Source organism: Arachis hypogaea, chromosome 19 (assembly GCF_003086295.3).
Source record: "Arachis hypogaea cultivar Tifrunner chromosome 19, arahy.Tifrunner.gnm2.J5K5, whole genome shotgun sequence".
Lineage (NCBI taxonomy): Eukaryota > Viridiplantae > Streptophyta > Magnoliopsida > Fabales > Fabaceae > Arachis > Arachis hypogaea.
In genome coordinates, this window is record NC_092054.1 from 55,276,459 (window position 1) to 55,298,845 (window position 22,387).

At 37.2% G+C, this 22,387-nt stretch overlaps 2 protein-coding genes across 3 annotated transcripts; both read right to left on the reverse strand.

Annotated features, from left to right (window-relative positions):
- Positions 1 to 18,398: 18,398 nt before the first annotated feature.
- Positions 18,399 to 20,692, reverse strand: LOC140173068 (cyclin-dependent kinase F-4-like). 2 transcript variants are annotated; one of them, XM_072227111.1, is made up of 6 exons: positions 20,621 to 20,692; positions 20,352 to 20,446; positions 20,219 to 20,271; positions 20,053 to 20,119; positions 19,009 to 19,090; positions 18,399 to 18,716 (listed from the first exon to the last, which is right to left on the reverse strand). In XM_072227111.1, exons 2-6 carry the CDS (start codon positions 20,441 to 20,443, stop codon positions 18,582 to 18,584), a joined length of 429 nt encoding a protein of 142 aa, XP_072083212.1. In that variant the 5' UTR covers positions 20,444 to 20,446; positions 20,621 to 20,692; the 3' UTR covers positions 18,399 to 18,581. The 2 variants fall into 2 exon arrangements, with proteins under 2 accessions (XP_072083212.1, XP_072083211.1); XM_072227110.1 differs by having other exon boundaries at positions 19,003 to 19,090.
- Positions 20,683 to 21,766, reverse strand: LOC112780101 (uncharacterized). Its single transcript, XM_025824441.2, has 3 exons — positions 21,157 to 21,766; positions 20,847 to 20,936; positions 20,683 to 20,759 (listed from the first exon to the last, which is right to left on the reverse strand). Exon 1 carries the CDS (start codon positions 21,742 to 21,744, stop codon positions 21,292 to 21,294), a length of 453 nt encoding a protein of 150 aa, XP_025680226.2. The 5' UTR covers positions 21,745 to 21,766; the 3' UTR covers positions 20,683 to 20,759; positions 20,847 to 20,936; positions 21,157 to 21,291.
- Between the last annotated feature and the right edge of the window lie 621 nt (positions 21,767 to 22,387).

A 22,387-nucleotide genomic window follows, 5' to 3' on the forward strand; every position in this document is an offset into this window, starting at 1 on the left:
TATAATACAATAACAATGGTAAGAATTACTTATTGTACCAAAACAAATGAAGGATATGGGGCAGCTGCACCTCCGGCGATGCTTCCAGCAACCACAGTGCTATTTTCTGGCGACCAGGCACAATGGTGCAACTTGAACAGAACCAGAAGCAAGAACAGAACAAAAACCAGAAGCAGGAACACTTGCCTCGGCTCATCTCCACAGCGGTGGTGAAGAAGCTTTGTTGACTGCGACAAGGAACGACGGCGGTGATAGAATCGACTTCTCCTTCCTCCTCAGTTCGTATTCCAACAGCGGTGGTACTGGGCAAAGGTGACGATGATAGGTTTGACGGCGATGACCGTTCCTCGATCGTGACCCTCTCTCTCTCTCTCTCTCTCTCTCTCTCTCTCTCTCTAGGTTCGACGGTGTCAACGGCGATGGAGGTACGGTGATGGCTCTGGACAGTAACTCCCTCACGAGCTCTCTCTCTCTCAACGTCAACTTTGGTCTCTCTCTCCCTCTTCCTCGTGCTCGATGGCGACAGCGACTCCCAACCCTACTGGCACCGTCCTTCCTTCCTTCCCCTCTTCTTCCCATTGCAACTCTCCCTCTTTTTTCTTCCCTTTCAATTTTGCGTGTGTGGGTACTGGCGGCTGGGTGTTCTGTTAGAGCTAGTGTGTCAATTAGCGTTTGGGTAGTATAGGTATTTTTAATAAAATTAGGGGTAATATAGTAATTGAAAACCAAATTTACCCCAATATCTTTAAGAATACCATTAAATTATCAACTTATAAATTATTTTCAAATAAATACTCTAATTCAAAAATTAGAGGTAATTGATAAACCCATATTTTATGATGTATTTTGTGCTCAATTTAAGTGATTTATTCAATCCTTCACCCACTTATTCATGTAAATTGCATGGTTTTACTTTCCCTTCCTTATTTTATGATATATGTGAAAAACATGTTTCCTATGCTTTAAAAATATTAATTTTAATTATCCTTTGTTACCATTCGATGCCATGATTTGTGTGTTAAGTATTTTCAGGTTTCATAGGGCAGGAATGGCTTAAAGGACAGAAAGGAAACATACAAAAATGGAAGAAAAACACAAAAATAGAGTTTTGAAGAAAAGGCAGCGACGTGAACGCATGGACGATGCGAACGCGTGCCTAGAACGAAAATGCAGCGATGCGAACGCGTAGATGATGCGGACGCGCGCCTTGAGCAGAACACAATTGACGCGTACGCGTGACAAGGAAAACTCCCGGATGACGCGAACGCGTGACAGACGCCACGTACAGGAATCTGCAGAAAATGCCCCCAACGATTTCTGGACCCTTTTTCGGCCCAAATCCAAACCAGAAACACAGAATTTAAGCCAAAGAATGGAGGAATCAAAGGATAGACAGAGAACAAAATTCATAATTCATAATTTTAGGATTAAATGTAGCTTTTAGAGAGAGAGGTTCTCTCCTCTCTCTTAGGATTAGGATTAGAAATTCTCTCAAGTTTAGGATTATTTCTCTTCAATCACAGGTTCAATATTCCTTTAATTTATTTTCTACTTTTATTTATTCCACTACTTTAATTGTCATTTATCTTTTCAATTTGGCTTATGAACCATTCATGTTATAATTTTCTTAATTAATATATTTTGAGGTATTTCAGATTTTATTTTGCTTTAATTTATTTATGAATGATTGCAATTCAAATTAGATTTATTTTTCCCTTTTGGCCTTGGTTAAGTAATAACACTTGAGTTATCAACTCAGCTGTTGATTGAAATTGGAATTCTTTGCTAGTTAATTTGCACTCCAATAACTCTAGTCTCTCCATAGGAGTTGACTAGGACCTGATGATCAAATTAATTTGTCTACTTGACTTTCCTTTATTTAGTAAGGGTTAATTAAAAGTGGGAGCAGAATCCAATTCTCTTCACACCTGATAAGGATAACTAGGATAGAACTTAAATTTCTTATACCTTGCCAAGAGATTTTATTAATTATTAATTTATTTTTCTTGTTATCTAAATTACTTGTTCCCTATTTCAAAAACCCAAAAATATACTGTTTTACATAACCAATAATAAATTATACCTCCCTGCAATTCCTTGAGAAGACGACCCGAGGTTTAAATACTTCGGTTAACAATTTTATTGGATTTTGTTACTTGTAACAACCAAAGTTTTTGTATGAAAGGATTATTGCTTGGTTTAGAAACTATACTAGCAACGAGAATTTATTGTGAATTCTAAACCATCAATATTCAGTTCATCAAAATGGCGTTGTTGCCAGGGAATTGCAAACGTGTGTCTTATTATTGGTTATTGTAAATATTTTCTTTTACCTGTTTCTTTATTTTTATTTTTATTTTTATTTTTAATTTTTATTTGTTACTATGAATTCTCACCCCTATCGCTTTGAGTTTGGTTCCAATGCTGTTGCAAGGAATGGAGGTTATAACAGGAACATGCATCATGGTCAAAACAATCAGAGATGAAAGGAGCCACGAGGATCTGATCAACCATTTGGGCAACAACACCTTCCAAACTACCATGGACAACGACCATTCAACAATGCATGTCGAGACAATAGTTATGGTAGACCCTTTCGTGATAACCATCACCCACCAAATTACTATAGTCAGAAACCATTCCGAGGTACATACCAAGATGATAGATATGGTGGAACTACTTGTAATTACCGACATGCCCCGCCATATGCCTATGAACCACCTCATCAACGCAGCTTTGAACTGCCACACTCACAAGCCAACTACCACCATTCACCTCCATATGACCCTAATCCATATCCACACCAATTCCAACCCAATTACTCCCAAGAACCACCACTTCCCTATGCACCATGTCCATATCCATCACTCCAAGAATCAAAGGAGCAACTCAAGGAAACATTTGAAAAGTTTCATGCCACACTTCACCAATTGAATCAAACGATAAATAGACTACCTTCCCGACGTTCGGACACTCAAGGAACCCCCATGGCTTCATATGGGCAATCTAATGAAGAACGCAGCATGAAGAAGATACTAGAAACTCCATTGGATAGTAAAGAGCATGATTTTGTACTGGAACAAGTGGAGGAAGCTGAAATTATAGAAGAAGAAGAATTGGTTGAAGACTTAGGAGACGCTGAACCTCCATGGGAATCCAGAATTATGGAGAATTCCGTCAAGAAATTTACAATTGATGCTAAGGAGGATAGTGCACAACCTCCAAAGCAGGAATCTTATGAAGAACTGGACGGAATAACTCAACAAGCAAGTTTCCTTGATAATGATAATCCCGAACCAAGTTCTCCTACTAATGAACTTGCATACGCAAGTGAACTCTTTGAGATGGGAGAATCTTCCCCAAGTGAATACGAAGATGATGCGGAGATAGATTTTTCGCAACCTCCAACTTGTGACTTGAGTGATGAGGAAGATATCGAAGACTTGGATCAAGATGTGATTGAAAGAAGCCTGCAAGGAAGTGAAAGAATTCACAGAAGAATACAAGGGAGTAGAGCTTGAAAAACCACTGGAAACACCTATCCCAAGGCCATTACCGCCCAATACTAAATTTAAGTGGGTAAAATTCTTAGCTTTTATCTTTACTTTTCCACTTGAATATGGTTTGCTTGAAACAGATGGCCAGCTTAGAGCTCTTTGCGGCTTTAAGAGTAAAAGGGAAATAGTTCGTGCTCAAGGCTGGTATGCAAGATTCAATAAGGTTCCACGCTTCAATCTGAAGTGCGAGAATTGGTTTCGACTTCAATTGAATGGGTCTCGGAAAATGTTTGGTCATCTTGGTGAGAATGCAACTTCCAAACCGCCCGGCTGGAAAAGTAAAAATCGAGACAAAGGCGGATGTAAAAGCAAGGTTTGGGATCCTGGAATCTATTTTGACATTCAACATCTCGTGAACCTGAGAACCTGTTTGAATTTACTCAAGGGCTTTACATGCCTAGTTTGGGACCGAGGAGGCTGTTGGCATTCTAAACAGTGGTGGAGATTTTTGGATGATTTCAAGCACAAGCCACCATAACAAAGGACTCCCCAAATGTCCAACTTAAGGACTTTAACTAAAAGTGCTAGGTGAGAGACAACCCACCATGGTATGATCGTTCCTTTTTCAATTTTATTTCATTTTGTTTGCTTTTATTTTATTTTATTTTTATTGAACCTGGAATTATTCATAGCATCTACATTAGCATTGCATATTGCATACTGCATAATTGCATAAAAAAATCACCCCACGAGAGTGCGCAGGCCACGCGTAGGCGTCGAATGGAAATCGGCGTAAAGATCCAACGCCCAGAAAGTTGGGCTAGAATCGTGCGGCTGGTGTGCGTTTAGCACAAATCAGCCCACGCGTTCGCGTCCCTGACGCGAACGCGTCACGTGGATTTTATGGACCCTTTTGGAAACAGAGAGTTGCGCCAAAACGACGCTGGAACTGTGCGTTTAGCACAATTTTCAGCGACGCGTTCGCGTGCTTCACACGTACGCGTCCCTTACCTTTTACCTAATTCACGCGATCGCGTCAACGACGCGGCCGCGTCAATCCCCTTTTTGCCCAATTCACGCGATCGCGTGCCCCACGCGTTCGCGTGGATTCAAAAATACTAACCCCCCATTCACGCGAAACCCTACCCCTCGCGTCACCCAAAACCCCCCCACCCCCCCCCCCCTCTGCAACCTCTCTTCTCCTATTCCCTAACCACCACCACTCCTGGCCACCCAACCTCGACCACCGCGCCGCACCACACCGCCGACGCCCCTCCCTTCTTCCTCTTTCCCCTCTTCTCCTCCCTCCCCTTCCCCTCTTCCCCTTTCCTCCTCCCTCCACAACCCCACTGCCGCCGCCCCGTTCTGAGCCGCCACCACCACCCCCCCAAACCTCCAGCCAACCACCCACCAGCCACCACAACACAATACTCACCCCCTCACCTTTTCTCCTCAACCTTAACCACCCACAACCACCAAACCACCTTAGACCGCTGTCGTTCTGCCACCCACCGCCACTGCGTCACCACCATACCGTCACCATCTTTCTGAGCCTAATTTCTGTTTCTACACACCAGGTTCTGCCGAACACCGATTTTATTTTCCAATTAGTCAGTTAGTTGCATATTTAACAGTTTTTGTTTGAAATAGGATAGTTAGAGATGCATGATTGTAGTGGATTTTAGGTGGTTAGGTAGCTAGGATGTGGTTAGTGGATTTAGGCCTGATAATTACACCGTTCCTGCTACCTTTTTTATCTAATTTGCAATTCTGAATTTGCTGTGATGATTCTATTCATATGTTGTTCTTCATATTTGATGTTCCTTTTGAACTGTTCTTTAATGTTCTTGCTATTTGTTAATCTTTCCAGCACTATTTAATTTCATATGAACTGATTTCTCCTGCTGTTTACTATCCAAGAACATCCAATTTTAGCCTGAATGCTGCCCAATTTTCTACAAATTTATGGTTTAATCTACCCCCATTCATGTATTGGTTTTAAAATTTAATATTTTGCATTACTTGGCTACAACCAAACCAATTCATGAATGCACGGGCTAGCATTCTTATTCCTTTTTGTTCCATGAGTACTAAATTGCTTATTGATGATTTCATTCTCATTTTAAACTTACTTTATTTATCGGAATTATCATCAATAAACTGCACTCCTTGCTTGAATATGAGTTGTTTGTTCCTCAAGTTTGTGAATTTCTTGGTAACTAGGAAAACCATTCTCATGCCACTCACTTTAACTTCCTTTTTAACTCCTAACTAGTTTAACTTTCTAACTTCTCTTTTTGGTTCTAACTACTTTAACTTTCTAACTCAAGGCATGATTACTTTTTTCCAAATTAACTTGAATTCCACTTTTATTATATTTTGGATTGTGATTTTTACTCTCAGACTTTTAACTCGAATTCAATCTAAAATGTACATATACTTACCTCATTTCATACTTCAATTGCTCTTTTACCTTTATGCTTACATTGACAAAATCTTACTTGCCTACTTGTTTTCCTGCTTTAGTTCTTCAATTATATCCTACTACTTCTGCTTTTCAGGATGTCTGATCCCAAAAGTAAGGGAAAAGGCAAGGCAACTACAGGTAAATGGAAAAGAGGAGAATCTTCTACCTCTATCCTGGATATCCTTCACGACGATTCTTGGCAAGAAAAGAACTTTACCCGCAGGAAAAGGCCGACCAGCTCCTCACTGCCACAGATCAAGTAAAATTTGCAAACAGATACAGTGAGCTAAAGTATCCAGTGTTTGCCACTGCCAGGAACCTCTACCTAGAGAGAACTCTTAAAATTTCAGAAGAACTCACCCAGTACACTTCCAAACAGATAAAACAATGAGGCAGAGAATTCTACTGTAACTATTTCAAGACTTCCCTGGATGCAGTGCACCTCAGAGGGAAATAGATTTTAGTCACTGAGGAAGCTATTGAGGATATCCTCCGGCTTCAGCCTAAGTCAAATCAGCCTGACGGTTACCAAAAGGCTGAAGAGGATATGTGATACATGAGATTTGACTGGGATGCAGTCAAGCAGAGAATAGCCCTTGATCCTACTGCCCCATAGGTCATGGGAAAGAATACAGTTATGCCTAAGGGAATCAAGCTGATATATTTGAATGATGAGGCTCGACTTTGGCAGCAGATCCTGAGTAATTACGTGATACCAAGCACTCATGAGACAGAGGTACCCGCTGCTATGATCACCCTCATCTGGTGTGTGATGGAGGGTAAGGACCTGTATCTTCCACGTTTCATCAGGTATTATATGGCCAGGGTCCATGTCAGAGGCACTCTCCCTTTCCCTTATCTGATCACCCAGCTAGGCCGCCGAGCTGACGTGCCTTGGGAGCTTGCTGATGAGAAGCCAATTGCTGCAGACTGCAAGAGATCATTCCTCACAGTAGGAAGTTTCTGGCTTTAGGATACAGACCTCCTTTTCTCACTGCCTCGGGTGAGGCAGCCACATCTTCAGATGCCCCTTCTGCATCCACTGCTGCACCAACCCCATCCACTGCACCTTCACCTGCTCCTGAGCTCATTTATCATCTGGTGCACCGCCTCTTCGCACGTTGGGATCGCATGGAGCGTCGCAACAAGCGACGCTATGAGCACCTAAATTTGATGATCCGATCCGGCAGCGACATCCCCTCCGAGCCTGACACCGCTTCTGAGCCATTTGATGTGGAAGCGGATGATCATGAGGAAGAGGCACATGCCCAGGCTGAGCAGGGAGGACCTGAGCAGGCTGCACCACACCATGAGGAGCCCCACCAGATCCAAGCTGCAGATCCGGAGATTCCTCTACAGACAGACCCTCCGCTTCAGCAAGCAGCTCCTCTGACACTTATCCAGACTGCAGACCCTCAGCCTACCGCAGAGACACCAGCAGCCCATCCTTCTGGAAATGACACTTCTCACACTCAGCTTGAGTGAGCATCGAGGACGATGCTATTATTTAAGTGTGGGGAGGTCGCCATCTTTGGCGTACTTTATTTTGGTGAACCACTTTTTAGACTCTTTTTATCCTATTTTGTTTATTTTTTGTATTTTTTTTATTTTTATTTTATCCTATCTTATTTATCTTTCAGTACTTGCACATTTTGTTGTATTTTCACTTTATTTCTGCATTTTGCACTTTAGTTTATATATTTATCTTAGATATTTAGTTTACTCTAGTTGCAATTTTAGTTATTAAGTTGTGATATAGAATATATAGATTAATTAGTTTAGTTTACCCTTTTTAGCACATGATAATTTGGATTAATTAAAAATAAAAAGCGTAAACTAGAAACTTTAGTATAACAGAATCACAACAATCCACACACTGTATATATATGGCAATAAATGATTGGTTAATTTACACAGTAATTTTCAAAGAAAAACACTAAGATTTTAAAAGCCACCCTAAGATTCACATTGAAAATAATGGGAACCTTTAATTTTTACTTGCATGACATACATAACTGATATATGATTTTTGAGCCAAAGAACACACAGCCTGTGAGTTTTTGAGCTTATTTGTATGGTTACATTATTTAACCATAATTATTTCATTCTTGTGTGTTCGCCCTTCTTTTTTATTCTGGTGATCTTTACTTTGTTTCAATCTATATGTCCAATATAGAATATAGATACATACCAAGAGATGATTGAGGCCACCATTTAAATTTTTCCTCACTTATCCCAAATAAGCTTACCTTTTACATCACCCTTGTTAGTCCCCTTGAGCTTTTAATCCCCTCTTGTTCTATAACCACATTACTAGCCTTAAGCAGAAAAATAAATTAAAAATTCCAAGTTGAATCCTTAGTTAGTTTAAGATAGAGATTGTGTACACACTAAGTGTGGGGAAACATGGGAACATGGGTTGATAGGAAAGGATTAATTCAATAAAATAATAAGGAATTTGGGAGCATGCTCATGTGAAACCAATTTGAATAAAAAAATACCATGTGCATTGAAAATGTTATGTTTATATTTCATAAATAAAAAAAATCTTTTTAGTTAAATAAGTAAATAAGGGGACAAAATTACCCCAATAATAAGTTTAGTGAAGAAATCAATGCACATGAGGTAAGAATCAAAATGAAATTGGTACAAGAGTATGTATTAAGAAAGAGAAAAAAATTGGGAACCCCAAGAAAGTTATAAATTATATAGAATATGTATATGTTAGGTGAGATCTTAGACTAATTAAGGATTCAACTTATAGCTCACTTAGCCTTATATATATACCCCTACCTTTACCTTGGCCCCATTACAACCTTTAAAAGACCTCATGATTTTTGTATGTCTGTATTCAATATTTGTTGATTGGTTAGATGAAGAACAAATTTTTAGAAAGCAGGAATAGAAAAGAATAGAGTGATTAACCCCAAACACTGAGTGATTAGAGAGTAAACACAAATCCAGTGAGTGTTCAATAGCTCATCACCATATATCTCTACTTAATTGATAATTGTCTTGCAAGTTTGTGAAATATCTTTGCCCAACTCAATTGTGAAAGTGCTTTAACATGATCTAGGTTTGGCTATGCATATATGATTCTTTGAGAATATGAAACAAATTAACCACATGTAAGCTCTATATATATAGGTGGATGACAATTAAAAATTGCATGATTCATGTAGGTAGTTTGCATTTAGAATAGATTGCATTGTATGAGATTCCACCATTCTAACTTTATCCTTTCTCTTGGATTTAGCATGAGGACATGCTATTGTTTAAGTGTGGGGAGGTTGATAAACCCATATTTTATGATGTATTTTGTGCTCAATTTAAGTGATTTATTCAATCCTTCACCCACTTATTCATGTAAATTGCATGGTTTTACTTTTCCTTCCTTATTTTATGATATGTGTGAAAAACATGTTTCCTATACTTTAAAAATATTAATTTTAATTATCCTTTATTACCATTCGATGCCCTGATTTGTGTGTTAAGTATTTTTAGGTTTCATCGGGCAGGAATGGCTTAAAGGACAGAAAGGAAACATACAAAAATAGAAGGAAAGCACAAAAATAGAGTTTTGAAGAAAAGGCAGCGACGCAAAAGCATGGACGACGCGAACGCGTGCCTAGCGCGAAAATGCAGCGACGCAAACTCGTAGATGACGCAGACGCGCGCCTTGAGCAGAACGCAATTGACACGTACGCGTGACCGACGCGTACGCGTGACAAGGAAAACTCTCAAATGACGCGAACGCGTGACCCACGCGAACGCGTGATAGACGCCACGTACAGGAATCTGGAGAAAACTCCCCCAGCGATTTCTGGACCCTTTTTCGGCCCAAATCCAAACCAGAAACACAGAATATAAGCCAGAGAATGGAGGAATCAAAGCATAGACGGAGAACAACATTCATAATTCATAATTTTAGGATTAAATGTAGCTTTTAGAGAGAAAGGTTCTCTCCTCCCTCTTAGGATTAGGATTAGAAATTCTCTCAAGTTTAAGATTATTTCTCTTCAATCACAGGTTCAATATTTTTTTAATTTATTTTCTACTTTTATTTATTCCACTACTTTAATTGTCATTTATCTTTTCAATTTGGCTTATGAACCACTCATATTATGATTTTCTTAATTAATATATTTTGAGGTATTTCAGATTTTATTTTGCTTTAATTTATTTATGAATGATTTTAATTCAAATTAGATTTATTTTTTCCTTTTGGTCTTAGTTAAGTAATTTATAACACTTGAGTTATCAACTCAGCTGTTGATTGAAATTGAAATTCTTTGCTGGTTAATTTGCACTCCAATAACTCTAGTCTCTCTATAGGAGTTGACTAGGACCTGAGGATCAAATTAATTTGTCTACTTGACTTTTCTTTATTTAGTATGGGTTAATTAAAAGTGGGAGCAGAATCCAATTCTCTTCACACCTGATAAGGATAACTAGGATAGGACTTAAATTTCTTATACCTTGCCAAGAGATTTTATTAATTATTAATTTATTTTTCTTGTTATCTAAATTACTTGTTCCCTATTTCAAAAACCTAAAAATATATTGTTTTACATAACCAATAATAAATCATACCTCCCTGCAATTTCTTGAGAAGACGACCCGAGGTTTAAATACTTCGGTTGTAAATTTTATTGGGTTTTGTTACTTGTGACAACCAAAGTTTTTGTATGAAAAGATTATTGCTTGGTTTAGAAACTATACTAGCAACGAGAATTTATTGTGAATTCTAAACCATCAATATTTAGTTCATCAGTAATCAAATTAATTTTTCTTTATTCATAAGATAAAATCCAAAATCTCAATATTCACATTAAGCAATATAAAATTCTCATTATTTTTCAATCACTAAAGTTTTAAATTCTGAATAAGAAAATATCCAATTATTACAAAAATCTCTAATAACTAATTAATTTAAACTCAAATTACTAAAAAAATTAGGATCTAAGTATCCTCGATAAAAGAATTTCTAAAAATAAAATTTTAAACAAATATAATAAATTATAAATAATTTATTATTTGAATGCCAAAAATATAGGGTTTTACACTATATGGACAAGTCAATTTGTGAACTAAATCCAATTAAGTTAGTTTGACATCAACAAAAATTATTCTCACTACTTTCACTCACCTACACACCCAAACTTTACTATTTAACTTAATTAGACTTAATTCACAAAAAAACTTCTACGTGCACAATTTTTTTATTGCAATGCTACATCGCCAGCAAATATTATCATTTTTTGCTAACACTTGGTTAGTAATAATTTGTACCTATATTTATAAACATTTTGCACAAAAGAAATATATACTTTACACCTATATTCATAGTTATCAGAACCGAACCAATGGTCTGACCGGTTCAAGTAGTAAACAGACCGAACGTGTAATCGAACCAGTCAACGGTGGTCAAATCCGTTGAAAACCGGCCGGTTCGCGCTTCAGACCGCATTGGACTCGTGCAGACCCACGATATACCCGCACACCGCCAAACCACCGTAGGAGAACCCGTACAATACAACTCCAAAAACGGTTACTGAGGGGAGGTTCGAACACGGATCATACTGCATGTTGTACCTCCTCCTTTGCCACTGCGCTATTTTAATTGTCAATATTATATGTTATATATATATATAAATAAATTTTTATTTTTTTATCTTTTTAAGTATGGATTGACATGGATACCAAGCAAGTAAGTAAGTAAGAAATGCATGATATACAAACATATTGATATATTGATTGATTGTGTTATCTTTTGTTTTTTCTCGTTCATTTATATTGAGAAAATATTTTATATTAGTGATTAATTTATTATCTCTTTTTGCACCATAAATTATATCTAAGAATTAATATTTGATTGTTATTAATATATTTTTGAAAACATACATTTAACTTTTAATTTTATATTTTTATTTAATTATGATCGGGTCAACTGGATAAATCAGTGACTCACCGGTTGAACCAGTGACCCAATCGTATGACCGAATCAATTACCGGTTCGATTCTGATAACTATACCTATATTTACCAGAATTTTACACATATAAATCAATACAATTTACATTCATATTTTTTTAGAATTTAATGTTTGTATGGAGGCTAAAATTATTAAAAATTATTGGTCCCAAGATTTTTTTTTATAATGTGGACCTAAACCTAGATTTCGGCTAAAAAACAAGCCAACTTTTGACCACAGAAATAACATCCAAATCGTATTAGTAATAGTCCTCTCCGTACCCTTTTTTTTTTTTTTAAATTCCTTCTTTTTAGGTGGGCAATTAGAAGCGAAGATTGTTTGGACTGACCGTACGTACATGATATGTGTTAAGCAACGTGTTGCTCTTATGCTTTCTTTTTATCTCTTCAAATATCTCAAAGTGATTGTCCTACGCTTGTACCTTGCACTGTCCGGCAACAACTATATTTTTTCTCTCTTTCTATAAAGGAGAAAATAATTCTTAATCTTTTTCCTAAGGTACTCTTTTCTTAATGGCCACATATCCGGAAAAAGTTAATGGTCCATATCTATATCAAGATTTTATTTATTTAGGTTTTGGACCCCCCAAATAACTTTAGCAAAGTTTAGCTTAGCAAAAAATAAAAATGGACAGCACAATAACTTATGAGAAAGACAAAAACAAAGCAATCGAACACTTAGATTCGAGAACAAACTTTCAGTGGTGGGGAGGACGGTGCCAATCATCAATTTGTTAGTTTGAAAGGAAAATATCAAAGCATATAAAATTTTTTTCATTATTTTTAATCTTTTTATTGACGTAAATCAATCATTTATGTTCACATCTCCTTGAGTAAAATTATTATGTGACTAAGAATTATTGAAATTTTCATTTCTATTTCGCATAGCGTAATTGTGATAATCGTGATACCATGGACGAATATGGTAGAACCTTAGAAAGTAGGTTGTCATTTTGTAATTTGAAAGGCTATGAATAGGTAGGTTGGCCATAACCCACAAAGTAGAATCCAGAGATGCTTTAGGGTGATTAGATTAGCACTTGTAAATCGACTATATTATGCGTATATTAGAAATTGTTATCAAATTAATTATTTATATAAAATATATATTAAAAATAAATTAAATAATATATTTATTTATATACAAATATATGATGATTAATTTAATAATTAATTTTTTGTATTTATATATATAAGCTAAGCTTTTTTTGTTTATAAATAGATATTTGTGTTAATCCGTTTTTTGAAAATTAATTTTTATCTAAATTGGATTGGTTTATGTGAGTTGAATTTGGATTTTTTTTTTTGACAAAAAAAATAAATATTGTTTAAATAATATTAGTCAAAATTATATTAAGGTGCATAATTAATTAATTACTAAAGAGCGCACGCATATTATGTTTCTTTGATATTACTTTTAATTCATATATTTTTAAATTTAAATAAAATACATCAACATTAAAAGAATTATATAACGATTATTTATAATTGAATAAATCATGTAAATATTTTTCACAGTAATTCGTATTTTCAAATTAATATTTTGAATTCAATGTGTTTAAGAACAACAACAAATATGAGAATAATTAAGTCGATGAATATTTAAATATTTAAACTAATGATAGATTTAACTCTTAATCTGTTAGAAATAGAAAAAATATTTTATTTTGTTATTCTAAATATTTATTATTTTTAAGTTGTGCTAAACAATTATTTTTTAGGGATAAATAAATAATTAAAATTCAACGGGTATATGTCAAAAACATAACAAAAGAAGTTATGCTTTAGCTTAGTAACCATTTGATAACAAAAAAATTGTTAGAAAAGTTATTAGAATTCATTACTTTTTATCATCAGTAATTATTAATGCTTAAAAATATATTATTGAATTATTAAATTTAAAAAATTAAATTAATGATGACAAAAATAATAACAAAAAATAATAAATTTTGATGGTTATTGAATATTTCTCAAAAAAAAAAAAAAAATCCATGTTTAGGAGCACATATTACTCAAATATGAATATATGATAGCTTAACTTTCTAGAAGACCAAACAACAAGAAGTTTAGATGATCCCAACGGCATCCAAATAGCCGGTTACCCTAGTTAAGAATATTATGATCATGATGAACAGTGTACATCATATGCCTAAAAATGTTGCTTGGAAATAATCTTGTGCTATAATATGTGGCTACATTTGAATGATATGATGTACCAACATGTGTCATGTGATTCTTGTGGCATCAAAAAATACAAGCTTTTCAAAGAAATGCATTATTAATTGAATATTGTAAAATACGTGTTGATATTATTTAATGTTAACAAAATGCAAGAATGAATAAGAAGAATTTTGTGCATTAGTAAAAACAGGTTGCATCATAATAGTAAAATGAGTTAGGTGCAAAATATAGTGAATTAGATTATGTGTTTAGAAAATTAAATAGTTTTCTTTTCCAAATTCCAAGTGTATTGGGGTTTCTAATTGATGAGATTTCTTCCTTTAGTTTACTTGGTGTTACGGTGGGTAACCAGAGATTAATGGGCCGGATAGCGTTGGTTGGCCCAAACGTGTAAAGGAGGTGGCTGTCAAGTGGACCTGGTACTCGGTGTTCCTCCGTCCGACTTGTACGTGAGAAAGAATGGGGGGTGGTACCTGCAAAGACACTCCAATGCCTAAGTTAGCAAGAGTGTGAGCAGGTTAGAGAGTATATTGGAACTTAGAGATACCTGAATGGTGTCAGTGTATTTATAGTGGTGAACCAATAACCACCGCTGAAGTAGTGCCACCTTTTTAGGTGGATAACCGTTCCCATATCTTAGGGAGGTTAAGATATGGCTCTATGAAGTGGTTAGAGAGTTTCTAGGGGCAGTTACTCATTCGAATGAGTGTTATCCGCCAGATAACCCTCGTATCCGACTTCTTTGGAGCAGGTCGTGTTTAGTACCGACTTCTTGGGATGAAGGCTGGTACTGGGTGAGGGCCAACCCTTTGGGTGAGGGCCAACCCTTTGGGTTGGGCCTATTTGCTTGGGCCCTGGACCTTTATTATTGGGCCAGGGTATGAACAGTGCCCCTACTCGAGCCCAATTTCCTTTTAGGATTTGGGTTCGAGTATTCAACTCGGGGTCGTAGCCGATTTGCAAGAGGACCGATGTGATGGTTTAAGAACCGACGTGATTTTCCTTGACCTTTCGGTTCTGTCAGTTACGTCTAATCAAGCGTCGTGTCCGTTAGGGATGTGCGTGGGAATTTTAATGGCCTTGGTAACGGTGCATCTTCATTAATGATAGCGCCAGTTTTACCATCATGCCCCTAACGTCTTTATAAATACTTTCCCTCTCTTTCGTTGTTTCGTTTCTGCAATCTTTCAAATTTCCCTTGCATTTGTTCGTGCTGCATTCTTGCGTTTCGAGGGCTTTTACTTCTTCCAGTCTTGATTTCAGACTTAAAGGTTAGCTTTTTTCCCTTTCTGTAACATGCTTTCTATTTTCGTGCCTTTATTTTGTAGGTAGGCTGGTTTGTAGGCTTTAGTTCCGTACTTCCTCCCTTTAGAGACCGTGTGTTGATTTTCCTTTTCTTTTTGTAGGTTTCTTGTCACCCTTTTTTAAGAAAAGAAAATGGCTTCCGTAGATGTTCTTTCTCAGTGGGTCGATGTCACGGTTCTAGGGGAGGAGCCTTCGGTCGATACCGAGTTTATCACCCACCTTCGTACTCATCATAGAATTTGTACTTCTGAAGAGGATGAGCCGAAGTACGAGTTGGTAGTCCCGAGTCCAGAAGACCGGGTTTGCTTCGGGAGGGCCGACGAGGCGGCCCCTCATTTCTTTTTTATGTATGAGAGTATGGTCACCCATTTGGGCGTTTTTCTTCCATTTTCAGAGTTTGAAATGTCTGTGTTACGTCATTGCCGGGTTGCTCCCACCCAGCTTCACCCCAACTCTTGGGGTTTTTTGAAAATTTACCAATTTATCAGCCAGGCTTTAGAGTTTCCGACTTCTCTGAGGATTTTCTTCTATCTCTTCCACATGACCAAGCCCTTCAGTGGGTTAAATAATAAGCAACAGTGGGTGTCCTTCCGGGCCATACAAGGTCGGAGGCTTTTTACCCTTTTTGACGAATCCTTTCACGATTTCAAAAACTATTTTTTCAAAGTTCAAGCAGTAGAGGGTCACCACCCCTTTTTCCTGGATGACAATTCTTCCCCCCGATTTCCTTTATACTGGGTGGAGGCCTCCCCTTGTGAAAAATATGGTCTTGATGACTTGGATGAGGTGGAGGCGGCCATTGTGGGGTTCCTCCGAGAAGTGTGGGGGAGGGCCCCATACTTGGATACTAAAAAATTTCTCTAGGGGTCGCCGGCCTTTGTCCAGTCGCAACTAGGTAGCCTTTTTTGCGTTTCTCACTTATTTCCGACTTGCAATTTCTTTTACCGACTTGTCTGACTTTTAGCGACCAATTTGTTTTTGCAGAGATGGCAAAGAAAAACGCTCAAGAGTCTTTTCAGAGGGTTCAGGAAGCCAAGGCAAAGTCTCGTGCCAGATCTGGTGGTGCTAGGGCAATTGTCTCTCCTTCTCCTCCTCCTCGGAACGTTGGGACTCCTTCCCAACCTATTGTAATTTCTTCCTCTGCTTCCTCTCTGCGACCCCCTTCTGTCCGACCTACTCCTGAACCAGAGCCGAAGAAGCGCAAGACCATAGAGTCTGGCGCTTCTGGTGAGGCAGACGCCCTTGCGTTCGTCCGAAAGAACATCTATCCTCATGCTCGTATGAGTATGGATGATGTTTCTGTTCGGCACTACCTCACCACTGTGGTTGAGGAGAGTCTCAAGACAACGGGGGTTTGTGGCAAACTCTTGGATATATTTGAGAAGACTCCTATCAGCTCTTTAGGGACGACCTCGAGGGTCGAGGAGCTGGAGGGAAGGCTTCACATATATCAGGAGCATGAGAGGGAGTTGGAGGGGAAAGTCGCCAAGCTGAAGGAGGAGAGGGATAGCCTCCGGGAGAAGGAGCAGAAGTTGCAAGCCCAATGCAACATGGAGGTGGATTTGAGGAATGCAGCGCAAGCCAGCTATAATAGTTTGTTTGCTGATCTTGTGTCTGTAAAGAATGACTTGCTGAATTCTCGGAAGGCCTATACCGAGTTCGAGGACTCTATTGCGGATGGTGCTGATGAGGCTTGGAGGGTTTTCAAGGAGCAGGTCGGAGTCATTGCTCCTGACTTGGACCTTTCTCCTTTGGACCCTGATAAGGTTGTTATTGATGGTGCCATCGTGGATCCTCCTGTCCCCGTGGTGAAGTCCGAGTCTGATTTGAAGACTTGGGGGCAGAGGATCATAGAGTCCCCTCCTCGCTCTAAGGACGCTCCGAGTTCTTCTGCTGCTCCTCCGACTTTCTCTCCAACTCCTGGTCCTGGTGGTGGTGATCCTTCTACTCCTCTTGCAAAGAAGTGATTTGGCTATTGGGGGTCCGGCCTGTGGACCCCCCTTTTTAAACTCCTTATATTTATTTGTTGATGTTTGAACAATTTTTGGCCTTTTAAGGCCGTAAACAAAACAATTTATGATGCCCTTTTTAATAAGGGTTTGATTTAGCGTTTTAAATAAATGCCCTTTTTGGATAAGGGTTTTGGGTTACCTTATGCGCGCATGCTTTTCTGTTCGTGGTTCTTTTGACTCTTTGATCTTTTCTGGAAAAAACCTTTTCTTTGGGGCTTGCCTGCTTTTCTGAATCTCTTTGATCCTTAAGGCAGCCTTACCACTTTTTCTTAGTTTTTTCCTATCTCTTTTTGTTATTCCACTACAAGAAAAACACCCATTCAGGTACACTTGAAAAGTGTAGCCAAAAGTGAAAAAAATGATGCCTTAGGCTACGGCTACGCTTTTTGGGCTACGGCTACGCTTTTTGGGGTCATTCCTATTCGGCCGTTGCCTATTCTCAAAGGCTACGCTTTTCTGCACCAAAGGCTACACTTTTGGCGTTTGAAAATAGGCTATGCTTTTCAAGTGATGCTGTCCAGGACCAAAGGCTACGCTTTTCAGCTTTCATTTTTTCAGAATAGGCTACGCTTTTCAACGCTACTGCATCACTTGTAAAGCGTAGCCACATTGTATACCATAGCTACTTTATATAAGTGTAGCTTTAGGTCCCTCTTTTTTTTTTGTATACTATAACTACTGTATATAAGTGTAGCCTTAGGTCCCTCATTGTTTTTTTTTATTTTCTATATATATATATATATATATATATATATTCTAATAATTTTTTTTTAAAACCTAATATTTAGTAATATGATTATATATATAATCCTATTTTTTTTAATTAAATTAGTCAAAAATTATAAAATAAAAATAAATACATAATAATACCATACAATATTCTTTAAATAATAAAAAATATCCTTTAACAAAATATATTTATAATGAACTAAAAATATTGGGATGATCATAAATGAGTATTCATACATCTCACACTAAATTAAATATACCCATATCAAAATATACATTAGACCACTTAGAATTTACTACTAATAAACTATAAAAAACCAAAATATTGTATTCTACATAAGTATCTTCTAATAAAAGTTATTAATCTTCTGATAGAAGAGAAAAAAACAAATTGATGTCAAATAAAGCACCTAACATCTGCGACTGAATTGAACATATATTGAAGCAAATTCTTGGCTTCTCCCATTGAGCGCAACTGATTCCGGCGTCCTCTATTCGTAAAGGCCCGCTCTCGTTTTTTTGCCTCGGAAAGCTGAGAAGTCATTGCCACAAGTTAATTAGATGATATGCTTAACATGCCTTCAAAGAAAAGAGTGTAGGTGTCTCCATATGTCAGCGATCATTAGTGACATAGTAGTAAAGTTAACTTACCAACTTGACACATAGTGATATCTTTCAAGAACTAAATTGAAAGTATTGAATCTTTAGTCAGTTTAATGAACCATATCGACTTATGTGTGATTTTTGATAATCCAATTTTAATATTATCTCGTGAATCAAGTCACGTGAGACCAAATAGGTTAATTGACACTACTTACCAATACCTTCAATGATAGTTTTTCATCACTTAGAATAGGCAATTTGCTTCTGAAAACTAGCTTTGATACATCAGGTGCCTTTGATGACCTGCATTATTATCCAACAACTCATATATTTTGTCACTTTCTCCTAATAAAGGAAGAAACAAATATGAATGATGATGATTCATTAGTTAATAGTACCTAGTTTCATCAACACAGAAGGAAGTAGAAGTAGAAGTAGTAATAGTTGTAGTAGTTGAGGTTCCATTTCCATAATTTGAAAGACAGAAATAAATTGGTGTTAGTTCAGAAAGTTGGTCATTTGCAATAGCCAAAATGCCAAATGGTCCAAAAAATATGTCCAACTGAACAACAAAAAATAAATAAATAAATAAAAATCAGGAAAATGTAAAGTAAAACTATGATTACTGTGAGATACAAGTTGTATCAATGCAACCAATAACTATGAAAAAATCCTGTGTTGCAGGGCCAATGTGTAATGGCACTACTGTGCCAGGTTTAACCAATAATTCCTTAAATTCATCACTGCTAAGTCTCAAGCTCTCTATTTCTTTCACTGGCCATTGAAGCAAATTAGTTCCAGTCTTCTTGTCATACAATACTGTTCACGAAATAGTCTGATTCCAGCAGCCAAAACACAAATATTTGTGGATTAGAGATTCTTACTAATTAAAGTAATTTACCCATCAATATATAAGATCAAATTACAATGTGTCAAACTTTCAAAGTTGACTCTTTGTGCTACTAAAGTACTTGTTTTCTATTTTCTTTCTTTTCCTTTTGAATTCAGGCATTATCATATTGAAATTGGTACAGTAGGTCAGTAGCACATGTTTGAAAGTGCCATTTGAAACTTGAAGTAGATTCACAAAAACCAGGACTGAGAATTATTAGATAAACATTACCAATCAAGAACACATAACACAACATAAGGAACCAAAAAAAGATAAACATTACCAGACACTTAACATCGATAACACGACATAAGATCTTCGACGGAAGATCGTATTTGAGAGAGAGAGAGAGAGAGAGAGAGAGAGAGACTACCTGGCACCAGGGAAAAGAGGACGAAGAGAGAACAGTTCAGCCATTATAGCACCCATTGCCCACATGTCTAAATGAGTGACAGAAAATTCAGTAAATAAAATGGTACTTATCATCACTCCAAACAGTATTAATTTGATCATTATCGCTGTTTAAAGCATATACTTACCAACTTTGGAGCTATACAGATAAGATTGAAGTAGCACTTCAGGAGCACGATACCTAACAGAAGCCAGCGTACAACTTATAAACTGCACAATACACAACTGAATAATTTACATACAAAAGTTGAAAGCACTTACCACCGTGTGGAGACATACTCAGTGTAGGGTGGTTGTGAACTGATCTCACGTGCTAGGCCAAAATCAGAATAGACCATAGTATAAATCTCCATTTGCTGCACAATAACAACTTCATTAAAATGTCAACCTAAATGATTCATAATTGATAGAAAAAGCTAGGTAATTCTTGAGAAGTTTGAAAAAAAAAAGCTAACATACTCAAAAAGCATGTTCTCTATTTTATCATATAGCACATTTAACAAAGGATTCGGATGCAATGATAAACGTACCAGGCTTCAGATAACGGTGGAAGTATCCCCACTGGTGCATATAAGCAAGACCTTAGAAAACTTGAAAACACCAATTCCTAACTTCACCCTCAGAAAACATCTTCTCCATGTCTTTCATAAGTTGGTACAGGTTGCATTCCTAAATCACCCAAACAATTGAAACATCAATTACTGGACTTTGCACAAGATGATGCAGACCACATCTAATGAAGAACTAGCCACCCACCATGTACTCAAAAACAAAGTACAGAATGTCACTTTCTCGAATAACTTCCTTTAGCTTCACAATATTTGGGTGGTTCATTTTTCTTAGTGACTGTAAACCAAGAGAAATTGAAGTAAGTTATAAACAGAAAATAAAAAGCCATATAGCGATAATGTTAGTCCTCACAGCAGTGGCCATGGTTGCAGCAAAATAGAATATTCAAATTGGATAGGAATTAAAAGCAATTACAACCCTGGGGATTCAAGATAAAGTAAGGACTAGAATTAAAATCAGAATATGGAAACCATAGCGGTGATAAAACAGAGCATACAAATTCAATCTAATCGATGGCAGCAGCGGTGGCGGAGCAGGACAGCATGAGAGCAGACCTCGTCCTTCTCCCTCTTGTCGCGTTTCTGCTCCTCTGTCTTCCGTGCATCTCTCATGCTTTCCACTCTCCTCTGCCCTAATCAGCGTTGACTGTGTCTGTGGTGACGAAGGCTTCGGCGGTTACCATGAAGTGCGGCGGCGCGTCGGTGGCCATGGAAGCACCGCGACAACAAGGCGTCACCTCCCTCCTGCGCGACGCTCCTCCTGATTCTCCCTCTCTCATGCACGACTCTTCCTCTCCAAACGACGCGATGGCAGTGACAGCACCAAGTCCCGCGGCGAGATGGCGACGCGGCGAGACACGAGCGGCGGGCTCCAGGCCGGCGGTGGCGGCTCGCGAGGACGACGACAACGAAGCAGCGATGGCCAGTGGCGCCTGCGCAACCTTCCTCTTCTCTTCTTCCCCCTCGGTTCTCTCTTTCTCTCCGCTATCCCTTTTCCCTCTTTTCCTTTTACTGCTGCTGTGTCTTAGGTTGAATTGGGAAGAAAGGAAAACTGCTGCTGTGTATTGGTCAGAGAAGGGAAACATTGGCGGTGGCTAGGTTAGAAGGGGTTAGGACTTTTTGGGGATTAATTTAGGAATTAGGGTATAATTTGGGACAAAAGTGAAATTAAAAATTTCGGGTAAATTGGGGTTTGGCCAATTTTAATAAAATTAAAGTATATTATAAAAAATTGAAATCTAATTTGCTCTTTTAAAATTATTTTAAAAATACTACTTAATTATTAATTTACTAATCAGTTTTTAATCAAATATTCTAATTTTAAAATTAGAAATATAATTTATTTTCTGTTTATAAAAATTAGAGTATTAAATTCCAAAATCTCAATTATTTAATTAAATCCTATAAAATTCTTATAAGATTAAGTAAAATTTTCAATTTAATTGTCAAAACTTGATTTAATTACTTTTAATAAAATAATTTCTAAAAATAAAATTTTTAATGAATATATAAGTTGAAATTAACTCATAGTAATATTTTTCGAAAATTTTGGATCTTACATCTTCTTTGATGGTGAGAGGGTTTCTGAAGGCTACTAAGTGTGAGTTTTGAAGGGACAAAAATTTGACTAAGTGTGTGAGTTTGCTTTTGAGAAAGTGAGGAAAAAAATTTATCAAGTGTAAGCTTTTGGCTTTAGATACATTAGGCATCACTTTTAAAGTGCACCCA

Bases quoted from the DNA above. Each gene is read 5' to 3' on its own strand.
- LOC140173068 (XM_072227110.1), bottom strand. From the start codon at position 20,443: ATGGAGATTTATACTATGGTCTATTCTGATTTTGGCCTAGCACGTGAG. The intron at 20,120-20,218 runs GTAAGTATATGC...TCACTCATTTAG, and splicing joins TCTGTATAGCTCCAAAGTTG to ACATGTGGGCAATGGGTGCT. The intron at 19,091-20,052 runs GTAGTCTCTCTC...ATAATAATGCAG, and splicing joins CCTCTTTTCCCTGGTGCCAG to GTCATCAAAGGCACCTGATG.
- LOC112780101 (XM_025824441.2), bottom strand. From the start codon at position 21,744: ATGTTTCCCTTCTCTGACCAATACACAGCAGCAGTTTTCCTTTCTTCC.